This window comes from Acanthochromis polyacanthus, chromosome 14 (assembly GCF_021347895.1).
Source record: "Acanthochromis polyacanthus isolate Apoly-LR-REF ecotype Palm Island chromosome 14, KAUST_Apoly_ChrSc, whole genome shotgun sequence".
NCBI lineage: Eukaryota > Metazoa > Chordata > Actinopteri > Pomacentridae > Acanthochromis > Acanthochromis polyacanthus.
The window spans coordinates 35206484-35232637 of record NC_067126.1 but is presented as its reverse complement, the minus strand read 5'-3'; the positions used below and the strand labels follow the sequence as shown (position 1 = coordinate 35232637).

Below are 26154 nucleotides of genomic sequence, written 5' to 3'. Positions count from 1 at the left end.
CGTACTTTTTGCTTGACATGACGTCTAAAAGAGCAACATAAGCAGGACCTGGAAATAAAAGGGAATCGCCGACTTCCTTTCCCAGAGAAAAACACACAAAGAGCTCTGTATGCGCACGCCGCCAAGCCTAAAGTTGCATGCAAGATTAAAGCAATCAGGCACAAATGTGGAGCCATGATTCTGCTGCGAGACTCGAACATAAGAAGCCGATAGATTAGATAGGTTACGACAGACTGCTGCAGAGAAAGATTAGAAGAGGGCGAGGCTTAGGCAGGAGACCAAGTTCATGGATGTCATGTGGCCTTCACTGGGAGAAGATACTCGGCTTAGGAGGCGAGGATACTGAGGGCCGATTTAAATCTAAAACATTAACCTACACTTGACTCTTTAAGCACATGGACAGTGATATATTTGTTTGGGGGGGTTTATCGCTGTAGATTTGAACTTAAGTTGACTTTAGAACTTCTGTTTTGTCCACAGAGAAACACAGGAGAAGATCCCCCATGAAGAAGGCAACCAAGGAGACTTTCTTTCTGGGTAGGTGGTGAAATGCTCTTAAAAAGATCAGCAAAGTACAACCAGCTCCCTGAAACTGGGGGAATGTGTTCAAAATAAAAGTTCCAGCTCCAGTACTGGTTATCAGATAAATTTGCAAACATATGAAGAGAAAGCAGCCTCAGTAATGGTGACAGATGCATGAGATGACCTGATGGTTCGGGTACAAAACATCAGCAAAAAGTGCTCCAAAATAAATCTGAAAATGGTGGCAAAAGTGAGTAAGATGATCTGCAAATAGAACTAAGATCTGAAATTGTATGCTCTGACAAAACATGCCTTCTGTGCACATAAATATAGAAATATCCAGAAACATTCATTTTGTTTGTGCACCGTTTTCCTGACACGTGCTCGGATGTGGTTGGATTCTCTGTGGGTTCTCTTTATAAATGGATGCAGCGTTTAAGTGCCGGTTTCCCACAAACTGTCATCCGCATTTCCAAACCTTCTTTGATTTGAAGATCACACAACACGCTGAATCCGAGCTGAGCGTCATCACCTCGACTCGAGGGTCTCCACGGGTTCAAATTGTTGAACCGGATCCAGAGAGGATCCACGGAGAAGAAGCCAAAAATGTTCCGGTTGGAAGCGGCCTGAGGATAATTAGACGTGACCCAAACTGTGACCCGAGAAGACCCGAAACGGAGAGAACGCTGGCAGGAGAAGCTATGCAGTTCACACAGAACAACGCAGGCCAAGAAAAGACTTTTTAAAACTGTAACAGTGATGGAGATGCACCAAAGGAGCAAATCAGTGAAAATCTGGTAGCAAGGAAAAAAAAAGGTGGAAAACTGTAACATTCAAAATGAAAAAAAGGTGAAAACAACATCAGATGTCTGCAAAATAACGAGATTTTTAGATTTAAATGCAGTAAATAAATGTAATTTTACAGTCAAAATGTAAAAGAACTAATTATTACATTACATTAGCAAAAATACAGATGTTTACGTGCAGATGGAAGGTGAAGACGTAGTGAAGCTCAGATCTGATTTTAACCAACAAAAGGAGGAATATAAACCATGTTCTCTGTTACACGCAAACACAGAGTGACGCACGGCTCACACGTGATGTTTAAAGGCTGACTAAAATACATATTTAACATGTCCTTTCTCTAAAAATCAACACAAGCACTTTGGTAATGCACGCTGGTGCATGAAACTGTATCTGAACACAAGCTGGAGTTACTGCATGGGCTTTTTCCTAGAAGTTAACCTCACTTTGAAAAAATGTAGATAAATGACTGCATGGAGAAGTCTCTGACTCACTAATTAAATAAAGAGAAATAGAAGTTACCTGGTTGCAAGTCTAGTTATATAACATCTACCAACTAAAGCTGACTCTTTGGTCTGGTGTTGCTCAGGTGGCATATAATGGTAAACTATGAATCAAAAACAATACTTTTTTGTCAATTTACAAAAATACACCTAAACTGCAACAAAATGCTTTCAAATTAAGAAATTAAGTTGAAACGATGAGCCTCTTCTTTGTTTTTAAAAGCAGGGCAGTGAATGCTGGCGTTTGTGCAATAAAACTGGAGAAAAGCTCAGAAAAATAGGGAAAAAAATTAAAAATCAAACCTTAAAAACGTACAGCACCTTGTTGTATTCCACTTTATGCCACTAAAACTGTACGCTCTGCACACCTAAAAACCAAGCCGGACCTTCAGTTATCGTAGGGAGGGGAGTAAAACTGGCAGTAAATGTTTAAACCAGCAGCTGAAACACAACAGAGTGGAGCCATTACAAACTTTGGAGACTCTCATGAACATGTGTTTCTGGTTCTGCTAATCTGCTGCCTGTCTGAGACGAAATAACCAGAGCTGCTCCTCCAGCGTTAGTGGATGCACAGAGCGTCTGGATGAGCCGACGGTTTCATTTAATGGAAAAGAGTCATCATCTGACCAGAGCGCAGCATCATTAGCGGGACATTAGACGCATTACAAAGACTGAGTTTAGATGGAACAGCTGCTCAGGACGCGTTTGCTGCCTGCAGTGGTCGGTGAATGGGTCATTCAAGAGTCTGTGTTTTACAATCACCACCCTCTGGGGCTTAGAAATGAAGTGCACAAATAGGAGAGCAGTTTAGAAGCTCATTCTGATGGTTCCGCTTTCTCCAGAAGCTCTGAATATACTCTCTTGTGGAAGCACACACGGACAACAAAGGAGTAATTATTGTTCTACTACTTTCCTCGTCCTGGTGGAGTCCACTGGGAGGTCTCAGTTCCATACATTCACTGTAGGATATGTGCGCGTTTTCCATGCATGTGCACTAAAGGATCGCTCCACAGACTTTGGGCTGCATGAGGACGTCTGCAGAGAGGTTTTTGTGGATGTCCACAGACTTGAGAAAACGACAGAATTTGCTTCACGTGGACCCTGCTGAACCCTTGTGTAATTGGATGCAGAAAGTATAGAACTGGTTTAAATTCCAGCTAATGAAAGGAGCAAAGACGTAAGAATGACAGCAGCAAGAACTGCAGTTCCATGAATGGCCACTAGAGGTTGGCCCCAAAAGTGAGTCATTCCTCATAGACCTCCATGTTAAAACATCCAACTTCACAGCAGAAATAAACCAGTTTACAGCATGGTTCAGAGAACAGTTTTGGTTTCTATGGATAATTGTTCTGTTCATGACAACTGTTCAGGGGTCAAATGTTATGTAAGTCGCCTGTTTACGTTGTAATAAGGCCTAAAGTTCTGCGTGATTGAAGTTCTAGCTGCTATGAGTTCCTGGAGGGTGTCAACACAGATCAGTCCATGACCTCCTCACCTCCAACCACACTCCAACTCGTTACTCATTTCTCAGTCAGCTGGAGTTTAGACCAGTGTTACATTTTCCACGTCCCAACACACCAGGGTTCTCTAGGGTTCATGTGATGTAAACTTCATCGTCTCCAGCAGCTGTGTGAATATGCACAAAATGTAGACTTGACTAACTGTGCAGGTCTGGAATAGAGACCTCTAAGTGAAAAGCAGTACTACAGTAATTCTACACGTGCGGTTTCTACTGTTGTTGGGAGTATAATTGAAGATTTTCCAGGGTTCAGGTACTGCCAAACAAAAAACATTGCAATGAGCTTCAAAACTGCTCTTCAGGAAACCTGTGGGTGACATCTCAGAGGATCCATCCATCTTTATGTTTAGTTGATGGTGTTTTCAAAAATTCATTTATTTATTCAACTTTTATTTATACTCAAGAGATTGTTTAGGGGCATTCCTGTTCAATGAAGTCAGTTTACCAGAAGCAAATGATTAACCAGTGCAGCTTCTATTCACTCTGAAACCCTAGAACATCTGAGTCATTGTGAAGACCAACATCTAGTCCGACAAAACAGATCACCATTCTGATTACTGCCCTATAAGAAGACTCAAGATTAAGTGAAAATATCTAATGATTAAGTAAATAAATAAGACCCTTCCTACTTTGAGTATCAATACATTTTTGATACTTGGTTCTCAGATCCTTCCGCACTCAGAAAGTATTCTGTGTGAATGCAGTAAAAAACCAGTGATCATAAACATCTCAGCTGGCAAACATCTGCTGATGACAGAGTGATCCCTGAAAATAGAAAACCCCCCAGTGGAAACCTGCAACTCCCAGGCTTTTGTTGGGTTCTGATCAACCCTACAACGACCTCTGGGCTGAACTGCTCAGTACGCTGATGTTCTTTAACGCTCAGATCTCCTTCTTGCTGATGTTCTTTAACGCTCAGATTTTCTTCACTTCTTTCCAAGCATTACTATACTTTCTCTCTCCTTGTTTTGCTTTCCATCACCTACAAAAATGAAAACACCTCTAGTTTTCTATCATCTTTCATCCAGCTCTTTTTTTTGGGACGTCGACTGTGATGCAGATTTTCAGGAGTCACCACGTGCAGGTGATAAATCCATCTACAGTGCGTTTTGTAAATCGCGTGCGTCCTTCAGTCCGTTTACGTCTCTATTAGTACGTATATCTGCATGTGTGTCTGAGCTCGGCGTCGCTCTGTTGTTCCAGTCTGACCTCTGAGCAGTTTAAACTCCCCCAGTCTGGCTCAGAAACATCCATTACCCCGACAGCCGACCCCCTCGGACCAACAGCGTACGAACCGACACATCAGGGAAACACCGGGGGGAGGGACGGGTCACTCAGGCTGAATGGACTCTCATCTGCTGAGTGATTAAAGCCTCCCAAATCGAAACCTCTTTACCTTCAGCTGCTCAAAGATGCTGCTCAAAACACAACAGACAGATTCCAAGTGGCAGAATCATAGCGCTGACGTTAAAAATAGAGTCAGACTGGTTTCATTTCACAGACTGGATGAGAAAATCTGTCTTTCACCACATGTAAACTATAACTGGACCTAGAGGTTGGGAGGTTTAGGGGCAAGATTCATCTGCATTCAGTAACACAATGAATCTGTTATGTTACTGGACAGAAATCTCATTATTTCTGAGCATTTGATGAGCTAAAATGTTGGAAAACTGGTTAAAAAGTGTAACTGTTATGTTTATTCTCCGATCTTATCATTTTATAGCTGGTGATTATCATTTGGTTTAGTAAAAACTCTCTGGGGGTGACCAAAAACTTCTCTACGTAGGAATAAAACCTGTTTAAGGGGCTGTATGTTTGCATATAACAGACTTACTGCCTGTCCAAGACTTTTATTTTACCTGCTTGTCTTTGAAATCTGTGGTTATGGTTTAAAACGTTGTTGCTTTGACATCTTGCACTGCATTATAATGACAATAAAGCTTCTAAATCAAATTCTAATGTTTAGTTTTTACTAGTTAAAGGTAAACTTTTCAGGTTTATACATGCTTATTTAAAGATTTATTCTCTTTTAAAGCCCCGCCTGAAGGTTACACACCACAAAAAACACAATAACAGTTACTCTGACCGTTACTCAGCACTTAAAGTGTTGTTTTCTTTTGGTAAAATAAGACACAATTTGAACTATAATAAAGAAAAATACACTTTAAACTTCCTATTTCAAGAGGAAGTGGTTACATTTTCAATCTGCTGCAGTTTCTAAGTATCTAAACCTGACAAATCTTATTCGTTTGTGCCACAAAGCTTCATTTTTACCCCCAAATTATTGATAAAAACATAATTAAGCTGCGGCATTACGTATCTTCCTTAATACGAACACAAAAACTTTATCTATGTCCCAAATACACCATGTTTAAAGCACCAAATGTGAGTTCATCTGGTGTCACTAATATTTGCTAAATGTACACGGGTTGAATGTTTAAGAAACTTACTGCATTTTTTTGTTTTGTTTTTTAAAGAAACTGAACATCTGTGACGTATTTTAAAGCCTTGTACCATTTACAAGATTTAGCTGATGAATCTGAAAGTTTAAAGAGATGAACACTGTCAGCCTTCTACTGTCATTTCAACACTCTTCTGTGGTGGCTTCTTTACTTTAGTTATTTGGATATAACCTGCTGGCATTTTAGTCCGTCTACAAGCAAACATGACAAGAATATTCTGAAAAAATATTAGGAACCTGGATAACTTTACAAATCAAACACAAACTACGCTGTTGAATACCAAACCTGGATCACGATAATGTCTTTTTAAAAGCTTTCAGCTGAATTCCTGCAGTTTCGACGACATGGGACCTCCAGTGGACAGATTGATGTCGGAGTCAGAGATATCAGTGAGTCTGCAGGAAGCTTCTGGCTGGTCTGAGGTCAGAGATCAGGGGTTATAACCACCTGCACAAACACCAGAACGCTCTCTAGCCAAACCTAAATATACTTCTGAGGAGGTAAAAGATGAGGCAGAATGAACACAGACATAAGGAGCAGCAGCCACACACAGCGCTCAGACTAACGACTGCTTTTCTCTCTCACATCTTCACAAAGTCCAGTTTGTGTCCATCTGTCCGGTTCTTTCAGCTGTGACCGTCAGTTTGACCGATGCATCACTTCTTTCACTCTGTCTGCTGTAATATATCTGCAGTCTGTGTTCAGAAAACATCCAACAGGCTGAGGCACAAATGGTCATTACAGAGTTCTAACTGCCTTCAACCCTTAACCCTCTTGTTGTCTTCATTTACAGGCACCAAAAAAATTATTTTCTTGCCTGAAAAAAATCCAAAAATTCAGCAGAAAAATTCCACAAATTTCTGAAAATTTGACCACAGGCAGCCAATCAGAAATAATCTCACAGGTACCTACCTGGCTAAAATATAGAAATAATATTACATTTCAGTCACATTTTAAAATGGTCCATTGCATACATGGAAGATTCATTTGAAATTTTGAGCGTCCAACGCTTTCTTTTGCACTTTTTTTCTGGCATTCTGCTGAATTTTGTGTCTTTTCTGCATCAATTTATGTTGGAAGGCACCAAGTTCAGGCCCCAAGTAGCAAAATAAATGGATCTAATTACAGATTCCACAATAGATTATGTGGTTTAATGAGCTCATAATTTATATTTCCACAGTTAGAAAATGGCCAGCGCTGAAGGAAAAGACCCAGAAATGTTCTAGCAGTTCTTCAAAAGTGTTCTGCTCCTGTCATGTTCTTAATAATGGAGACTAATCCACATGTTCTGAATATTCAGATGGAGATATTTCAGGGTTTCGGAGTGTTAAACAGAATCTGAGTGTGTGTGTTTAGGAGTGTGTGTTATGCTTTGTGGTGTGTGTGTGTGTGTGTGTGTGTGTGTGTGTTTAGGTGTGTGTGTGTGTGTGTGTGCTTCCTGACTGGTGCTGCTGGGATAACGCTGCTTCCTGTCGACCAGATTAATGGGCTAATATTGGATATAATCCTCCCATTGTGAAGGAAAGCAGAAATGGCAACCCGACGGGGGCCACCACCTCTGCAAACACACACCTTCACAAACACTCACAAAAACTGCACAAACACTCTGGTGGGTTACTGAGCAGGAAGGGGTTCCACTTCACACACAGTCAGCATAAAGCAGCTGATCAGAGAGGTTATTACCGATGGATCAGTGATTAAATGAGCGAGTGTCTGACCAGCTGGGGATGCTTCATTAATACCAGCATCCCAACAACAAAGACGGAGAGGTAAAAAACATGATCTTATCCTCATTCCGACTAACTCTTAACCCTCGTGTTGTCCTGCAGGTCAAATTGACCCACTTCAAAGTTTCAAAATGTGGAAAAAATATATTTTCACAGTGAAAACCTCCACATTTTCAACATTTTTTGGGAAATTTTTGAACATTTTTGGTGGGAAAAAAAAAGAAATGTTAAAAAAATGTTTCTTTAAGAACATTAAGCTTAGATTTTTTTGTGAATTCTCTTTAAAACGGGTCAGTTTTGACCCACAGGACAACAGGAGGGTTAAGGGATGTGAATTCTTCTTTCACCACTGGTTAAACCTAAGATTCAAATTATAGCAAAACAAAGTTGTCCATGTGTAAAACAGCTACATGTGTAAAGAATTATCGTCTGGTTAAAGCCGACTATTTCTGTCATCAGTAAACCAGAATAAATGAGTGTTTGTTTGCTCCGGCTGTGCGTTTTCTCCAGATTTTTCTTGACAAATGGTTGCACTGCTTCTGTCCAGGCACTGAAACTTTGTGTCATCGCATGAAGAAATCTTTCTACTTAATGCAAACCAGGAGAAAAGTTCTAGGCATTTTTATTGTTGTGTTTTCCAAAACACAATCAAGACTTTCCTAGAAAAGCTTCATCTTTTTAACCTCAGTTTTTACAGATAGTCGCCCCACTGACACAAATGTCCGACTGTTTAGTAAATCTAATGTGTAAAATGTCATTAGAGGAGCATGTAGAACCACAAATAATGCACAGAAGAGAAAATTCAGTCAAGCAGCTTGTTTTGGCCTCCTTTAACCCTCCTGTTGTCTTCATTTACAGGCATCAAAAAATACTGTTTCCTTCTCTGAAAAAAAAAATCTAAAAATTCAGCAAAAAATTCCCCAAATTTCTGAAAAATTGCAAAACCTTCAGGAAGAAAATTCTTAAAAGTTTCCCCTAAAATTTGTATTTTTAAAAAAAAAAAAAAATACCCCAAATTTGGCCAGAAAATTCTTGTAAATATTTTTTTTTGAAATGAGTAAAAATCTTCCCCCAAAAAATCCTAAAAAATATTTAAAGTGATTACATATATATCAGTAAAAGAACATTCACACAAAAATCAACTAAAATCCAGTGAAATTCGCTGGATTTTGGTGGATTTTTATGTGAATGTTCTCAAGAAACATTTTTAACATTTCTTTTTTTCCACCAAAAAATTTTCACAAATTTCCCCAAAATGTTGAAAATGTGGACATCAGAAGTTTCACTGTGAAAATATTTTTTTCCCACATTTTCAAACTTTAAAACGGGTCAATATTGACCCACAGGACAACACGAGGGTTAAATCCGCTGTAGGTCTACAAACAGCCAGTGGATTTATTTAGTTGGCGTGCACCAGTGAGATAAAGCCTCAGATCGGAGCTGTTAGTGATATTAAACGCTGCTGGTTCTACTTACTGCTGGTTGAGGACAGGGGACTGTAATCAGACCTGCAGAGGACGACAGGAAATAGAGGAAAGATGTGGACATGGAAGGAGGGGGAGAGAACGACAGGACAAGAAACAGAGAGAGGAGACGGGAGTTTATATTACAGTACGAAGTGCAATCTGCATGATTTACAGCACGACACACTCCTATTTCAAATAAAGTGCTGACATCTGGCTAAACAGGAGGAGACGTCCAGCTGGAAAAGGTCACCAGACATTCAGAGAGTTCCTCTCTCTGTTAAATCCACGAAAAGCTCCAGTAGAGCTTCCAGGTATTCCTACTCTTTTTACTCCAGATTCCTACTACATGACACTATAATTAAAAAGAAAATCTAGTTGTTTTGCATTTTATAGACTTTATTCGACAGCTGTGTGACTGTTTTTAGGACCTAAAGTGGATGAAATGATCTCATTCAGTCATTAAAACGCTCCAATATTAACAATCCAGCAACAGAATACATGATGGGACGTGACAGGCTGGAAAAACTGACATTCTGTAATAATTACCACCTTTCTCTTAAAAGCACCATAAGAAGTATTTTAAGAATAAATTTCCTCGCTGTGGGATTAATAAAGTTTTAATCTATCTATCTATCTAAGAATGCAGGATATTCATTTAAGACGGATTTCTGCTTAATTATAACAATTTACAGTATTTGAGTTGTTTCAGATGAGAATGTCGCTATCAGTCCTGACTCCTGCATGCTAACGCTGCCCTCCAGTCACAGCAATTAAACTCTAATTACAGCAACTGAGCTGGAAAAAGACCCTTCTGCCTCTTTGTTGTCATTCTGAGGACGGCATCCTGGAAACTTCTGCGAATTCTGAGTCTGGAGCTCCACAAGAAAGCTGGAAGCATCCCGCCATCACTGACAGTTCCGTCAAAATAAAACCCAGAATTGATAATCAGAACTGATCTGAGCAGAAAGTACACATCGTCAGTTTGGTTTCCTGACGAGCAGCTCCAAATAGGAAACACTCAGTTAACGGTATTTAAATGATGCAACAACAGGCTGGTGGAAGTAAACACTGAAATGATGCTGAAACCCGGCCAAGACGGTTTCATTTTGTTTTCTCCCATCAGATTTTGTGGAGCAGAAGAGAGGGTGATTAGCTTAGCTTAGCATAAAGACAGGAATGAGGAATACAGTGAGGTGGGCTAGATTTAAAGCATAAACTGTATATAAAACTGTATATAAAGATGGTTTTCTGAAAACTGAATTTGAAGCTCAGTGTGGTGCTCCAGCTGTCCTGACAAAACCAGACTGGTACGAAATCCTGCTAATCCATAAACGACGAAAGAAATGGAGCTGAGACGGCCATCCAAAAGTCTCTGAGCTATGATGGCATGCCTTTAAAAATGCATAACTTTTACCTTTAATACAACTTAAACAGACCAGTTGTATATAAATTAAACTCCTGTACAGTTGTAATGAATGGAGAAATTAGCAATAGAGACCAGAACTATTTTTATACCAGGCTCTAAACATGTATGTTTTTTGCTGTAAAGTTGAACATTTCAACATGGCAGTCTATGAGAATTGACTCGCTTTTGCAGCCTGCCTCTAGTGGCCATTCAGGCAACTGCAGTTTTTGCTGCTTCTGTGCTTTTTTTAGTCCCAGAGGTAAAAATACACCAACATCAGCACCTCTAAAACTCATTGTTGACCTACTATATATCTTTTTCTGTTTAATACTGACAAAAACATACATATAATGATGACTATTTGTAGTTTTGAGGTGGTTCTCCTACAGTTTGGGGCAAAAGAAACAGTCGTATTTACATGTGTGTCTGTGTATAGGCTACATAAATGAACATGATATGGTGCTAAAGGTGAGACATGTCAGCCACTTTAACATTATCTAAGAAACAAAAAAAGCTTATTTCATAAACGCTGATGTAGTAACTGAGGTAAAAGATCATTCCCCTCTGATTACTGCTCCATAGCCAGACCCACTCAGAAGATAAGATTCTAATCTGAAGCTGACATCTTTGAAATTAGATTTCCGCTAATCTCCTCTCCATAGATTAAAATCTAATTTCACGTAAAAGACACGTGCATGTCCAGCATACGTGAATCCTCTCGGCTCACATGAACCCGACCTGAGAATATTAGTCCCTCAGGAGTCAGATGACAGCCAGAGAACACTGCTCCTCCCTGAGACCAAGTTTAAACTAATAAGGTCTCTGGAGCTGCAGGAAACAGAGGAACGGGGCTGTTTCCTGCAGCAGGAGGTTATCAATCTGGCTACCGACAGAGAATAGGATGATGGGAGAGAGGTGAGTACAGGAGGGTAAGAAACAGAAATTATAGGAAAACACCGGCACAGGGACAGAAAGACAAATATACTGATCAGAGATTATTAACAACCAGAAGGTTCCAGCAAAAAGGGCACAGAGTGAAAGCCAGAAGAGTGGAAAAAAGATGAGGACAGCTTTGGTTTTCTGACAGAGTAGAGCTGGAAGTACAGAGTCTGTTTAAAGACTCCCTGGACTCCCTGAGCAGAGCCAGTTAGCATCTCGCCTGACGTTCTTACGCCTCGCTTCATCCCCGTCCAAAGACAATAAACGCAAAGTGAAGCGAAGACAGGCAGCAGCTCCAGGAGCACAAACGCTTCGACTGCAGGCCGACCCGATGGACGGTGGAGTGACTCTAAAAGGCTCGCTGGCCTCCAGATTCAAGCGTTTGATCAGGATGCAAGAAGAAAGATCAGAAAAGAAAGTAAACATGAAGAGATAAATCCTCCATCTACAGTTGGTCTGCTCCAACCAGTGACTCATGGATGGTTTCATGGCCCGTCACCTCCAGGATCTTTTTATGTTCAGGAAGAATCGCTGCCAGAAACCTTGACGACTGAATGGAGATGGAAGCTCACATTTCCTGACACTAAATCTGACGCCTTCCTTTAAACTATAACACTATCATCATTATTCACACGAAAACTTGATTAAATTATTATGTTGTTCCCATTTGTAGCATCAGAACAAGCAGAAAACACAAAAATAACTTAAATTATTTACATAAATAAGCTGCTACGGAGGCCATCATTTAAGCATCTAATGACAAAGTTCAATATTCTAGATCCTAAATTAATGATTACTTGCATTTTGAACAAATATACTAACTATTTGATTAAAAGTCTGGTCTGTATATTAACAGAAAACTGTGAAAAATGCTCATCACAGTTCAGTATTTTTTTCCTAACATAATTAAACCACTATAATAATAATAAGGCTCTTTCTCTCATTTTAAGCTGGAACCATTAAATCTTTGGCCTTTTTTTGCATTAAAAATGATTTAAACTAATAAGAAGTCATCAGAGATTCTGGTACTACAGCAGCGTGATTTTAGGAATAACTTCACTGACTAGTGGAAGTAAAGCAGGAGTGGACAGGAGGTGCCTGTAAAGCAGAGCTACAGTGGATGTGGGAGTGGACAGGAGGTGGAGGATGTGATCTGGTGTCTCTCTGGTTATCAGCTGGACCTTCCTGTTTCTCCTAAGAGGTCTCTGCTGCTTCTGTCCCATGAAACAGAAGTTCTCTCACAAACATTCTGATGTTTGGTTCCAGTTCACGGCTGAATAGCAGCAGATCGGTCCCAAGTGACAGGAAAATTGATGCTCACACCTACAGGATTCCAGCAGCACACTGGCGGCAGATAAATGCCCAGTAGTGTGTTGTCTTTAGTCATGTTAGTCTGCTGTTTCATTCTTATGAGACTCTTACTTTAGCCATTTTCACATACTTGCTGTATTTACTTAGTGTTGATTTTCAAAGCAACATCAACCTGCTGAGCTGAAAATTAGCTTTTTTTTTTAGTTGGAATCTGGTGCATTAATATTAGGAATAACTTTATCTGACATTTTCAACATGTCAGTTAAAGAGCACTGCTGTTGATAAGAAGACTGTTTATGTTTAATCAGAACTACAGATGCCTAGAGCTGCTCAATCCAGCATTTTAATCCTGAAACATGTTATAACTGCGTTGATGACACGGACAGAATACATTTCTAGGGATTCATGATGCTGGATTTTTGCTGATATCTGATATGCTAAATCAAAATTAGTGCAAATATTTTTTTTCCAACTGAACTGCAGAAAACATAAAGTGTCTGCTGGAGTGGAATTAACATAATATTGTGCCTGTTTTTATTGTGATGAATCCCTGACAGCTGCAGACAGAAAGTTTTCACTGAACTACATCAGAAACTACTTCAATCTACATACAAACATCCCATAAAATACTTCTCTACTGGTCAATGTTCATCGTTGATGTCAGTACTTTATTTTAAAGCCTTTATCAGCAAATATAGACGACACGTGGAAATCACCAAATGATCAGAGTTATTCTTGATCCTCTTTCTTATTAAACACTCATGATTAGTTAAAAGATCAATTTGGAAGAGAGGAGCAAAGATCTTTCACTGAATTATTGGAAAAAAATTGAATAATTGAACAAATTCACTGTAAATATGCAGAATAATGGCATGCTACCACAGATCAGGTCATTTAGACTTTAAAACATGTTATTTTTCCCCCACACTGAACCTTTGAGGAGGTATTTAAGACACTTTCAGACATCAGAAAACAAAGAGAAAGTGGCCAAATGTGAATAAAAACATTGATCTAGACATATAATCAGACAAAGCACATCTGCAGGCATTAAACAGGACTTCAGTTAATGCCTGCCTTCGCTGCAAACAACACAACTACTCAGGAATTCACTGAAGAGATTAAAGGAGAAGTTCACATTTTAAAAAAAAATCATCTAGAAATAACACTCACATCTCTATATGTACATTAAAATAGTTTTTGTTTCCTCCTGTTCATATTGAACTCTATTTCTTTAAACTATCTTAAAGTGGCAGCATTGAAGACTTCACATGTGGTGATGAGCACTGACTGTATTTACATCTTTTAATTTAATTTCCTGAGCAGCATCACCTGGCTGGCGTTGTGACTCAGCTGGAGTCTGGACTGCAAAATAATCTGGGATCAACATATATATATGAAAAAAAAGGAACAATCCCCTCTGAGATGAGGAAAAACATGATACCTCTTTACACACAGGTGAGCCTGTTGTTTAGCTCCGCCCACCTCCTCTGGGATAAACACACCTGCTGAGTGATGGAACAGAAATTCACTCATTCGGGTTGTGATTTTGTGCAGGAATGTTTCCACAAACACCCAGATTGTTTACAGGCTCCGCCATCACTGTGTAACCTCATTTAGATAGTGACTTCAGAGACACTTACATTCATGAAAATCTCCAAAATTGCCACTTCATTGTTCCACAAAGTCTTTATTTTGAGCAAATAAAGCTAATGTGTGGCTTCAGGAGTTAGACTGATCCAAAATGACACCTGTGATGCAGCCAAATATGACTTATATGGGCAGAAATCGACTCTAAAAGGAATGAAACTTTGAATCTGCATGGGTGTAGATTTCAGGAAGGATGAAAGCGATACGTCCTAATAAACAATCAGAGCTCTGTTCCCCAATAAAAACAGTAAAAACTTTAATTTTTTTAAAATATCCGCTTGTAGGTTCACTTATTTTTTGTTTTTCTTTGCCTAAATCACTAAATTTTCACTAAAAATGATACCTGAAGATTCACCAGAATGTAGAAAATCAGCTCTTTTATTATATAACATGTTTAAAATAAATCTACAACCAAGCCTCCATCATCTGTACATGTGGTCACATCTGTATCATTTCTAAATAAACTCCAAAAAATGTGAACTTTCCTTTAATGCCTCACACACACACAAACATTCACTTCTACGACATCCAACGTACCGCTGGAGAAAGCAGGGAACATCTTACTTTAAAGTCTGAAACAGATAAAGGTTCATTTGACTCTATTCACAGCAAAGAAAAAACAGGTGATGAAGACTCAACTTTACACTAAACACAAGATTTCACCTCCTATTCAGACATTACATCAATTATTGGTCAACAAAGAGCAGCATCGACTTCCAGAACATGACATATTTCGTGATTTCAGTCTGAAAACATGACAATCACAATCTGGAGCTGGTCATAAGCTGAACCAAAGGTCATTTTAAAATGTTGTGATTTAATGCAGTCTAGCTTTTCTGACCAAGTGGAGCATCATTTCTCACTATTAATGTATAAAGATCACTCATTTTAGGTCATATATGCTGGAGACTTCACCTGGAATGATGCCTTGTATCTGGTATTTACAATAAATTAATTTCCCTAAGGATTAATAAAGTATATATCCAGCTATCTATCTATCTATTCTACTTTATTCTGAAATTTAGGCTTCACTTTCTTAAGCTAAACTGAATAAACATTGGATTTCAAAGTCTTAACAATCCAAAAAGTCCTAAACTCAGTGCGAAACACACACCTGAAGGCATAGTCTGGAACTGCCTCTAGTTTCTCCACTCACCCTTGAAGTCCTAAACAACCACTTAAAGACACATTCTGGACCTCAGCTCGACTCACCCTCCAGTCTCGGCTCCTGAATCCACGCAGTCATCTTCTACTGAGGTCTTTTCCATCTCAGAGCTTCTGGAGAGCTTCTCTCAGCGGCATCGTCCCAGAGTTCCAGTGAAACCAGCAGAAAAGCTCCTCAGAAACACGGTGAGACGCTGTGAATGTGAATGGGTCTGCAGCAACAGGAGACTCTCTGACTGACTGCGGGTCTGCGTCAGCTGCTCGGACATGCTGCCTTCAGGGGCTGTGGGAAATCTTTATTTGTCTCACTCTTATTTTTATTGATTCGAGACGTTACTTTTTCCTTTATTCAAACATCATTTAACCAAACATTGTGAAATGCAATCTTCACAAAGGCATTTTTGTAATGAACTGGTGCGTACAGTGCAGTAAAATAAAATATAATATATATCTATTAGAAGAGGCAGTTCTTGAAAATTATATGAAGTGCAATCAGAAGATGAAATAGAATCAACGCAAAAATGAAAAAAGACAGAAAAAGGAAATAAATGATTGAAAATGATTGAATGATTGAGATATGATATTTTTCGAGCTGCATCTGAAGGCAACATTGTTTTTTTTAAATAAATACTCCTTTAGCGCCATCAATAGACTAAATGAGGTAAAAGTAGCATTTGTGTCCGGTGGGGCAGGTCAGAGGAGAGATTTCTGGTGGTGAATTAAAGCAAACAGCAGCTCTGATATCCTGTTCATGGATTATTTTTGCTATAATTTTAATATTTAGATCAGTGCTGAATTAGTACATCAGAAACTGAACCAGATTTATGATATAAAATGTCATGAAATGTCACTTTGAAAAAACAAATTAAAGTGTACACTAAATTACAGACATAAAAAAAACATTTTAAAAATGCTTATATTGCATCAGTATGCCATAAAGGTTATTATATAATTTAACTGAGATAATTATCCATAATCAAGATTAAATTTTACCCCAAAAGCCACTATTGCATTAAAGATGGTATTTGTTCAAAGAAATGCTGACAAATTTCAGACAAGCCAAGAAAATGAACTGCTTCTGTAAAAAATTTTTTTACTTTATCACCATTCTAGGTGCGTGTTTGTCCAGATAATAACCTGAGGACTCACAAACAAAACATATTTTGCTTTTAGTTCAACTATTGTAGTCTTTTATGAATAAAGTTTACTAGTTTTTTTTCAGAGCTCTGTCTCCCGTCTAAGTACTAACCAGACCCAACCCTGCTCAGCTTTCGAGAGCAGGCGTATTCGGTATTCAGGCTGTATGGCTGTAAGCAGAAGAATTGAAAACCGACACACTATTTATTGAGGAAAACTAGAATGTTTACTTGACATTTTCTTCCTTTTTTCTAGCAACGAGTAGTGAATTTGATATATATATATATATATATATATATATATATATATATATATATATATATATATATATATATATATATATATATATATATATATATATATATAAAAATTGTAATAACTCATGTTCATTATATTAATTTTTATATATTATGTTTTGCATTCATGTTGTAGACATGGATGTATCACGTTTGTTAAATACTCTTTACGGCCATACCAGCCTGAATACGCCAATGCAATAATAACTTTAAATTAAAAAAAACAATATACAATATGTAAATGTATTCTTTTTTAAAAAAAACTTTCTTTCTTTTTAATTTTTTTACATGAAAAAAGTCGGAAAAATTCAAGATGACGTTACCCCCAGTGACATCATCTCTACGCGCCTGCGGTAGGCGGAGGGGAAGGCTGTTGTGCACGTTGATGTGTTTGGAGAATTAGCGGCAGACGGATCTTTGTCGGTACCGGAGCGGACAGTTTGACTCCGATCAGAAATGTCGGTCACCGAGATGTTTAGCTACATCCAGGGCTTCCTGAGCGCCGACCAGGATGTCCGAGAGGTGAGGAAGAAGAGCCAGATCCCAGCGTTAGCCCCCCCCCCCCCTCCCTCTGTTAGCTGGTAGCTCTCCCGGTCTGCTAGCTAATAGCTCCCCGGTCTGTTAGCTCGCCGGTCTGTTAGCTAGCGGCTAACACGGACTCATTTAACGTCTAACCACTCACCCTATACATCCAAGTAAAGTAGCAATTACAGTTAAATTATTAAGTGATTTCTATGGAAAAGGCTGCGGTTTCTGGGTAAATGTTCAGACTGAGGGTTTAAGCTGTTGTGTCAGTGCTCTTTGGGTGACAGTCCTGCTGTTGATATCTCATGTTTTAAATCTATTACACAGTGAATACTTGACTTTAAAAGATTGTATCGCCAGTCATTCAGTCCTACTAACCACAAGCAGAGCACATCTTTCTTTGGATGGAGATTTTAAATTTCTTCCACTATGACAGATGCTGACAGAAGTTAATCATTGAATATATTTGGATTCATCAACAATTGATTAATAATCTCAGGCTTTACTTTGTTCTCCTAGGATATCCGTAAGGTGGTCCAGACCTTGGAGCAGACTGCCAGAGAAATACTGACTGTCCTTCAGAGTGTCCACCAGCCTTCAGGGTTTAAAGAGAGTGAGTGTTTGACCCGAACCTTGCACTGATGAACTAGTGAGGTTCGCTCTTCACATTCTTCATTCTTTCCCCTTCAGTTCCCAGTAAATGTGTGAAGGCTCGGGAGCTGTTCTGCTCAGTCAGGACACAGATTGCAGACCTGAAAACTAAATTTCCTGTGGAGCAGTATTACAGGTAGGAACCACTGTTTCTAATAATTCGGTTTGCAGCTTTGGTCTGAGCCAGGACAACCTTCTGCTGAGTGGATTAACCTGCTGAAATAAAGTCTTATCTTTGATCTTTAGGTTCCATGAACACTGGCGGTTTGTCCTGCAGCGTCTGGCTTTCTTAGCTGCGTTTGTCGTCTATCTGGAGACGGAAACTCTGGTGACTCGGGAGGAAGTGGCTCAGATACTGGGCAGTAGGTACCAGTTCATGTGATAAGGTTCGACTGATTTAGCTGTTAGCGAGGTACACTGACTCTTCTTCCTTTGTCCTCTCCATCCTGCAGTCGAGGTGGTACGAGAGAAAGGCTTTCATCTGGACGTGGAGGATTACCTGGCAGGTGTTCTGATCATGGCCAGTGAACTGGTCAGTTTGATGATTGCTGCTACATTAACGATAAGCTAAGACCAGAACTATGATGAGTATGAATCAAGGTTCTCATCTCTGGTGTTATTTCCTGGTGTAATGTGACATTTCACAATGATGAGGAAAAACATGGTGAAATGTTTGGTAGTCATTCCTTAGTAGTGGTTTGAGGCATTGATTTCAGATTTATAGTTTGATCATCAGTGTCTTTTTTAAGTCCTGTTATCAGAAACTGAGGATTAATCCCTCCTAATTAGCATTCTGCTATATAAGCATCGATTCGCTGGATTTTGGTTGATTTTTTTGTGAATGTTCTTAAACTTTAACATTTTTTTCCCCACCAAAAAATGTTCAAAGATTTCCCTAAAATGTTGAAAATGTGGACATCAGAAGTTTCACTGTAAAAATTTATTTTATTTTTTTCCCCACACAGGGCGACACGAGGATTTATGAAGTTAAATAAAATTAAATACTCAGTCATTGTGGATGCTTTGACTTGTAATTTCCATTGTTTTTAAGCCACAAATGTCTGGATGTACATCATTCAAACTGTTTTGGAGTCCATGTAAGCTGACTAACGTTGTGCTTCCCTGTCTGTGCTGCAGTCCCGGCTGGCTGTAAACAGCGTCACAGCCGGAGACTACAACCGGCCGCTACGCATCTCAAACTTCATCAATGAGCTGGACTCCGGCTTCCGTCTGCTCAACCTGAAGAACGACCCGCTCCGGAAGCGCTACGACGGCCTCAAGTACGACGTGAAGAAGATTGAGGAAGTGGTTTACGACTTGTCCATCCGCGGCCTGGCCAAGGAGTCCGAGTCTGCCGGGGACAAGTAGAGCGCCGAGGACCCGACTGGCTGTGGGAGGAGGAGGAGGACGCCCCCCGAGCTGGGACCTGGAGACCTTAATCCACCTGGAAGGCAAAGACCAGGGATCTGCCTGAGGCCCCAGCAGCCCAGGACAGACTGTATGAGTGAGTGTGTGCGTATGAGCGTGTATTTGAGCGAATGCATGCATGAGAGGAGCTTCAGATGGTCGGCAGTCTGTCAGACGGGCAGCAGAGACCCTCGTCCAGAGGCTGAAGACGGAAGGTTCGATTTTTGCCGGTTTTTTGGAAATGTGTTCTCAGCTTCATCAGATTCCTGCGTTCCCGTTTCACTGAGCTGCTTCATCAGCTGTTCAGCTTCTAGTTATCGAATTCTGGTGTATCGATGTTTCATTTGTTCAAGAAGACAGTCAGAGATTGTTGGGAGTGTGAGGTGCTGCGACCTTTTGTTCTGTGGCTGTTTTTGTTTTGTTGTTTTTTCAGAAAAAAATGTGTTGAGTTGAAGCCTGGTGGTGTTTAGTAAGAATTGTTTTTTTTTGTTTTTTAAAGGATGCAATCCAAGAGAAAATATTAGATGCAGCAGTCAGAAGATTAAATCTGGAATCCAACAATCAGTACAATTTATGGCATTTTACCTGATTTTGATCCTTTCTGACTTTAAAAACGAAGCCTTGGTTTTGGATTTTGATCCTTTCTTTCCATAAATGAGGCTCAAGGAGAGGAAGAGCCAAAGAAATGACGCAGATGCACTTCAGCTGGTATAAAGCTACTATGATTAGTTAGATTCCGTTTTTTTTTTTTTTCCGTAAATAAGAAACTTTTGCAGAACAGTGCCAATGAACACGTCTGTTTAATTTCAATGCTTTGGTTCTCTAGTGATGAAGTTTTATCTGGAAACAAACTAGTCAGAATGTTGTACTGCATGTTGTATGTTTTTTTTTTTTCACCCGAGGAAATGCCTCGAAGGTTTGTTTTTCTGCTGGACTTCATGCTTTTGTTTGCTTCAGTACGGCAGTGGAGCTGGACTGTATTTTGTAGAAATAATTCACTCTCTGAGCAGTTTTGTGCTTTTGTTTCCTGAAGTGATAAGAGCATTCCACTTGTACGATGTGTATTCCTGTCTCTGAAGTCCTAAAGATGCCTAAAATTACAACAAAATGTCTCCATTTCATTTCATGACGCTTCACACAGTGAAGGCTGTGTTTAAAATCTTTTAATATAATTCACAATATATTACACGGGGGAAATAATACAGCAGGTCTTTCAAACGCAAATGATTAAAAGTAAAGAAAAACTTTGCAACCTAGCAGGATGTTTTCTTTTTATTACATGTTGAAATTGTTAATCTGAAACTGCGTCCGGGTGAGTATTGGTGTGGTTTTAACAGCCCTGCCCTCCAAAACACAGTGATTCGCTTCAGCGCTAACAGAACAGCGTTGGTCAGAAAGAGTGGATTTGGTTTCAGGATCAGTCAGGCTGTGAACAAACTCAACGTTAAGATGTTTTACCAGCTGGAGAGTATTCGATTACTGAATTATAATAAAGTGCATCAAACAAAATAAAGCCTTCATAAAAAAAAAAAACACAATGAAGTAGAAAGAACGTGCTAAAATAAGAGAGGAATAGTTCTATTGCCTGTAAATTGAGCTCAGTCTGGATTCAGAGGTGAATGCTACTGTGACAGATTGCAGATATTTCAGTCAGGTTAACAGTAATCGAGTACCAAGGCACAACAGCTCATCGCTAGCTCGCGTAAGAACACAGGTACCACTGTGTCACCGTAACATGGTTGGGATGCTTGTTTTGAGGCAAGTTTGTCAAGTCGGCAGAATTTTTCAACCTTTAGATTTCAAAATAAAATACACATGTCCATGGGAAGAGGGAGGGATTGTACAGAAATGGTGACACTTTAGACCAAGTTAACTCAGTTCTTTAAGGCAAACAGACAGTGTTTAAATAGTAAATGAGTAGATTAATCGCCGTACAAACAATTCCGATCATGGCAGAAGAATTACAGCCAAAACACATGGCATGTTTCTAACTCACTTCAGTAGAGGTCTTTTACATTTCAAACCGACTTTAAGAGCCCAGAACTGAATTTTTATGCTGTAATTCTTCTGTCCAAGAGCTCTGGTGGTTTCAGTGACTTTAACAGCACTCCTGTCACTTTTTTGTTTAAGTCTGTTTTCTAAAATAGCCAAACATTGGCTGCTTTTCTATTATGTGATTTGAAATCAATTCAATTTAAGTTTTGGTTGCATAAATTTAGAGAAAAAAAGTAATTTGTGCAACCAAAGTCCTTTACAGTCGAAGTGTGTCTGTGTATCAAGGTTACATATTTAGATGGGTTTTTTTTCCACTAAAATAATTAATGTCTTAAAATGGCTCGATTGTAACTCTACTGTTTGCTGCAGCTCTTGCACACCAGCTCCCCTACGCTACACAATGGAAAGTTGTAATCCTGGAATAATCCAGCGATGACTGATTCTGAAGAGGAATGATGCTACAGTGAATCCAGGATTGGTTTCTTAGGTTTGTTATGAAGCCCTGAAAATTTTCAGCTCTGTCATCAGGATTCTTTAGTTTCAAGGTTTAAATGCTCAGCTGTGGTGCTAACTGCTCGTTTAACTCATGATAGTCTCCTAGCAAGTAAAAAATACCGTATGGACATGTTGATAATGGAAAAAATTAGATTTTCGCTGCGCCATAAACAAATAAAATCTTGAAGGTTGAAAAACTCTGCTGCCGACACACAGTGAAGGAGGCTGTAGTGTTTGACATGATGTTAACACAAAGCAGACTGACTAGACTTATCACAAATTGCTCCCATGGCACGAAGATTATCTTAATTCTCACGACTTCCTGTGTGTTAGGGAAATGAAGGAAAGCTGTATTCATGCCAACATAATCAGATTCCAGCTGAATCCGCCACATACTGTAAAACTCAGTAACACAGTGCTCATTGAAGCAGGATTACCACCTGAATGCCAAAAAAGAAATCCTTGAAAATTAAATGCATATACAGTAGCTACTTATTTTTGAAAAACTGGCAGAGATTATTGCTGTTTTGTGAAGATCCCATTTAAAACACAGTGACACTGGAGGTCTGTTCAAGCCTGCTGGAGAGGCTTCTGCTCCACTGCATCTCCGGCAGTGAAGGTCGTTGTACCGCCACTAGAGGGCAGCACACAGACAGGGAAGGGCAGTGACAACAAACAGAAAACCACTGAATGAACAATGCTCTTGTCGACATCTCCACCTTTTCAGAAACAAATGTTTTTAGCCCCCGCTGTCTTGTATAAAAAATGACATTACAATTTTTCTTTTTGCAGTCAGTCATGCTTTCCAACAGACACACTTGATTTACTGAAAACGCAGCTCTTTTTCTCCAACAGTCTTTACAATCAAGGCTGACAAGCACAGCCCAAGGTTTTTGGTCGTCCCAAGATTGTGATTTCATTTTTTGGAAATGTAACGGCTTAAAATTAAATCTACATACATATTTTATGACAGTATGGCGCACTTAGAGCTTTGTAAGAAAAAAGTGCTTCATCTTTCTCTTACTCTCACGAGACTTTGAGAAAGATTTTCTTTTTTTTTTTTTACTGAAATCTAACAAGTTATAACAGTGGCGTCACTCAGAAATGCTTCAGTTGATTTTTGCAGTAGAAGGATTCAGGGTATTTACAGTGCAACAAACGTGGCTAGTCTCAAGAGCGCGTCTGGTTTGTGTTGATCATGATGTTGGGTAAAGCATTACGTCTTTTCCTCCAGGTGCCTAAGTCACGGGCGTATCTCTTGATCTGATGGAACCACTGCTGGGTACGGGATTTGTCCGAGGCACGGAAAACGAAAGATTCCCGCCGAATATCGAGCACCTCGAATGTGTCCTCGCTGTCCGGATCCGTCGACACCACACAGTTCCCCAGACGGATGGGCTCTCGAAGCACCGCAAACTTCCCGCTGCTCTTGTCCTTGATTAGAACCAGCACTCCGTCTCGAATGCTCTCTCCGCCACCTTCCACCTGATCCCCTCGTGCCGCTGAGTCGGTGCCCTGTGTGGGGGCTTCGCTGGATCGTTGTGTCCTCACCATCAGCAGACTCTGGACGTTCTGGAACTTGAGGGCCTTGCTGCCCTTCTTCACCCACTGCCCATCTGCCGGTTGGGACAACTGCAGCGGTCCTTCCATTACGAATCTCGTGTTTTCCCTCGCCCAGCCCACCGTCTTCATCGACACCTCCCTCATCTCGATGTTGATCACCTCCCGGTTCTTGCGGCTGTCGCGACGGAACGAGCGCAGGGACCAGGAGACGCCGTTGCCCTCCTGCTTGGTCTTCATGTTGATGTGCTCTAGATGGGATTCGACCCGACTCTTGGCCTCACGGAGACGCGAGTAGTCAGGGTGACACTCGGGAGTGACCTTAATGATGCGGCTCAGTAGAAGTGGGTATTTGGTCACGCGTTGGAGAGGTGCCATGAGGAAGGAGCGCAAGTTCATACGTCGCAGTGCCGTGTTGTCATTCTGGGAAACATCCAGGAAGATTCTGAAAAAGAAAATTTAAAAGATTCTTAACAGTCAGTGCATGTCTTGGGAAAACTCCTAAAAACTTGATTAATGGGAATCACAGGACAGCCTGACTCATGGGTGAGCCGTCTAAAAATATAAATCATTGCAGCTCTGCTCTCAAAATAGAACTTCCTCTGAATAAATGATAACTCGCTGTCTTTTCCATTAAGAATTACACAGAGCAGCCGTGGCAGGAACAAGAGAAAGCTCCCACAGCAACTTTTCCATCACACAGACCAACAGGAAGAAGAGTCCCTGTACTTCGTCTGTACCTGAGCAGTTCTTTCTCCTTCTCCAGCGTGTTGAGCATGTTGACCGAGGTGGACTGCTGCAGGCAGTAGGTCTGGAAGGCAGGCAGCATGTTCACGAACTCCAGGAAGATCTCTCCGATGTAGACTGTCAGAAGATCCTCATCGCCCTGGATTCAAACCACATGACAGAACATTGTCCAAAAAGAGCAGAATATGTCGAGATGACAGACCAGTCAGTAAAACCACTGACAGATGAAGTGAATAATGTTGATCTTGATTCTTGTTACAATGCAGGGTTCTGCTGGTAAATCTTGGGTAATGGGAAATAAGGGGAAGTTACTTTGACATGCTCCACCCAGCTAAGCCTTGTTGCAAATTGATTTCACCCCGAGGTGAGTTGACGGCAGCCTTCAAACTCCCAAAATTCCAATCCAACAGAGTGTCTGTGAGATGCATCAGAACAAATCCAATATATGGAGGCCTGACCCTGTAACCTACAGAACTCAAGAAAGGGTTCACATCACCACAGGACCAGAAGTCCAGCACCCATGCCCCAAGTGTTCAAACTGTTAGGGCCACACAGGAGGGACCTACACTGTATTGGGTCGGTGGTTTTAATGTTAGCTCTGACTTCATCTCCCACAGGCTCAGCACAGCAGCAACTGATAACTTTCCCATAAGAGTTAGACCTCCGAGGCTGCAGATTAAAGGGTGGCTTCACATTTTTCAAGTCTATCGTAAAACATCTGGAGCATCTAAACATCTAAATGTAATGATTCCTCCTATTCATGTTAGCCATCAACCCTCTGAACGAAAAGCAAACAATTTCTGGTTTTCTGTTCCGGTCACCTTTTCACTCGTAGTGGGTTAATTTTTCATCACAATACAAAGTCCTTGATCTCTATAAACAGAACAACCGTTACTAGAAGTACAGAAAACTCAGAAATGTCTGTCGTGCAGCAGGACACAGTTATAATGTCATAATTCATTGAAAAAGAGCTGCATTTTAAATTTTACAAGAATTCAAAAAAACTTAGCATCAACATTTTCCAACAGGTGCTTTAGATGCTACAGATATTTGACTATTCACATTTTTAATTTGATTCCATGCTTGTCTCCTCTCTGTTTTGTGTTAACACTGCCTGCAGTTCAGCCCAGTTCAGCTGAATCTCTTCTGGCTAAACCATTGCATAGAGGAGCCCAGACATTTATATTTTTACAGAATTTGGTCAGTGCCAGTATTTTACTTTTAGCAGATTTTAAAAAGGGACATGCAGAATAAAGTGTTTTTTGATCAAATATCACGGATTAAAGCATAGATTTGGTGCATCCCAGATGAGTAGCTGGAAAGCTAAAGGTCCTATGATTCTTACTGTTTTCACAATTTCTGCTTTTGACAAATAGTGTAAGTTTGGTGAGTTTTGAAGGATAACATGCATTACATTTCAAAACCCCTGTCTGGTTTTGGGGTTCAGGGTGTTAAACAACTTAATTCTCTCTCAATGATAAATGGTAAATCATTGTAGTCTGCAAACATTTATCTCTGTATGAAGCCATCAATGTCACACAAATCAATTCAAAGCTACACCTTTTGCAGAGCAGAACTTTTACTCAAAAAGTTCTAAAATATGGATTTTGTGTTCCACCTGTCATTGGAAGCACAATAGAAAAGGATCTTTTAATGCCCGATAATAGCAAAAGGAGTGATTACAGCAAGAAAAACCTGTTCTACTGTTAATATTGGCACCTGACTGCTGCATATACAGTTGAAAAACTGTGAACATACTTATCGTTAATAAATATTTTATAAAGAGCAGCAGTGACTGCAGTCATTACTGAGGCCTTCAGGAGAAGAGTGAAGCAGCTGGTATGGCAGAGGAAAAAGAGTACTGCTCAGGGA

General features: G+C 40.0%; 3 protein-coding genes across 9 annotated transcripts in view; 1 reads left to right on the top strand and 2 right to left on the bottom strand.

Annotated features, from left to right (window-relative positions):
- The window catches only part of LOC110952354 (protein FAM124A), a 35435-nt gene extending 19710 nt beyond the window's left edge, over positions 1-15725 (bottom strand). For both annotated transcript variants that reach the window (XM_051959250.1, XM_022195867.2), the window contains exons 1-2: positions 15518-15725; positions 9014-9045 (exon numbers count right to left, since the gene is read on the bottom strand). In XM_051959250.1, the coding sequence (XP_051815210.1) occupies positions 9014-9045; positions 15518-15573 (88 nt within the window). In that variant the 5' untranslated portion in view covers positions 15574-15725. The remainder of the gene's footprint in view (positions 1-9013; positions 9046-15517) is intronic.
- Positions 15726-17233: 1508 nt separating this feature from the next.
- On the top strand, positions 17234-20591 carry tsn (translin). The gene is made up of 6 exons (XM_022195866.2): positions 17234-17424; positions 17947-18040; positions 18118-18214; positions 18325-18440; positions 18531-18610; positions 19216-20591. Exons 1-6 carry the CDS (start codon positions 17359-17361, stop codon positions 19444-19446), a joined length of 684 nt encoding a protein of 227 aa, XP_022051558.1. The 5' UTR covers positions 17234-17358; the 3' UTR covers positions 19447-20591.
- Positions 20592-20633: 42 nt separating this feature from the next.
- Positions 20634-26154, bottom strand: part of si:dkey-91i10.2 (uncharacterized protein LOC555224 homolog) — a 69581-nt gene continuing 64060 nt past the window's right edge. For all 6 annotated transcript variants that reach the window (XM_051959123.1, XM_051959122.1, XM_022195864.2 and 3 more), the window contains 2 exons: positions 24276-24421; positions 20634-23980 (listed from right to left, as the gene is read on the bottom strand). In XM_051959123.1, the coding sequence (XP_051815083.1) occupies positions 23146-23980; positions 24276-24421 (981 nt within the window). In that variant the 3' untranslated portion in view covers positions 20634-23145. The remainder of the gene's footprint in view (positions 23981-24275; positions 24422-26154) is intronic.

What these genes read in the sequence shown, in the direction of transcription:
- tsn (XM_022195866.2), top strand. Translation starts at nt 17,359, where the DNA reads ATGTCGGTCACCGAGATGTTTAGCTACATCCAGGGCTTCCTGAGCGCC. An exon ending in GCCTTCAGGGTTTAAAGAGA is followed by an intron (nt 18,041 to 18,117) that starts GTGAGTGTTTGA and finishes TTTCCCCTTCAG; the next exon opens with TTCCCAGTAAATGTGTGAAG. An exon ending in CCTGTGGAGCAGTATTACAG is followed by an intron (nt 18,215 to 18,324) that starts GTAGGAACCACT and finishes TTTGATCTTTAG; the next exon opens with GTTCCATGAACACTGGCGGT.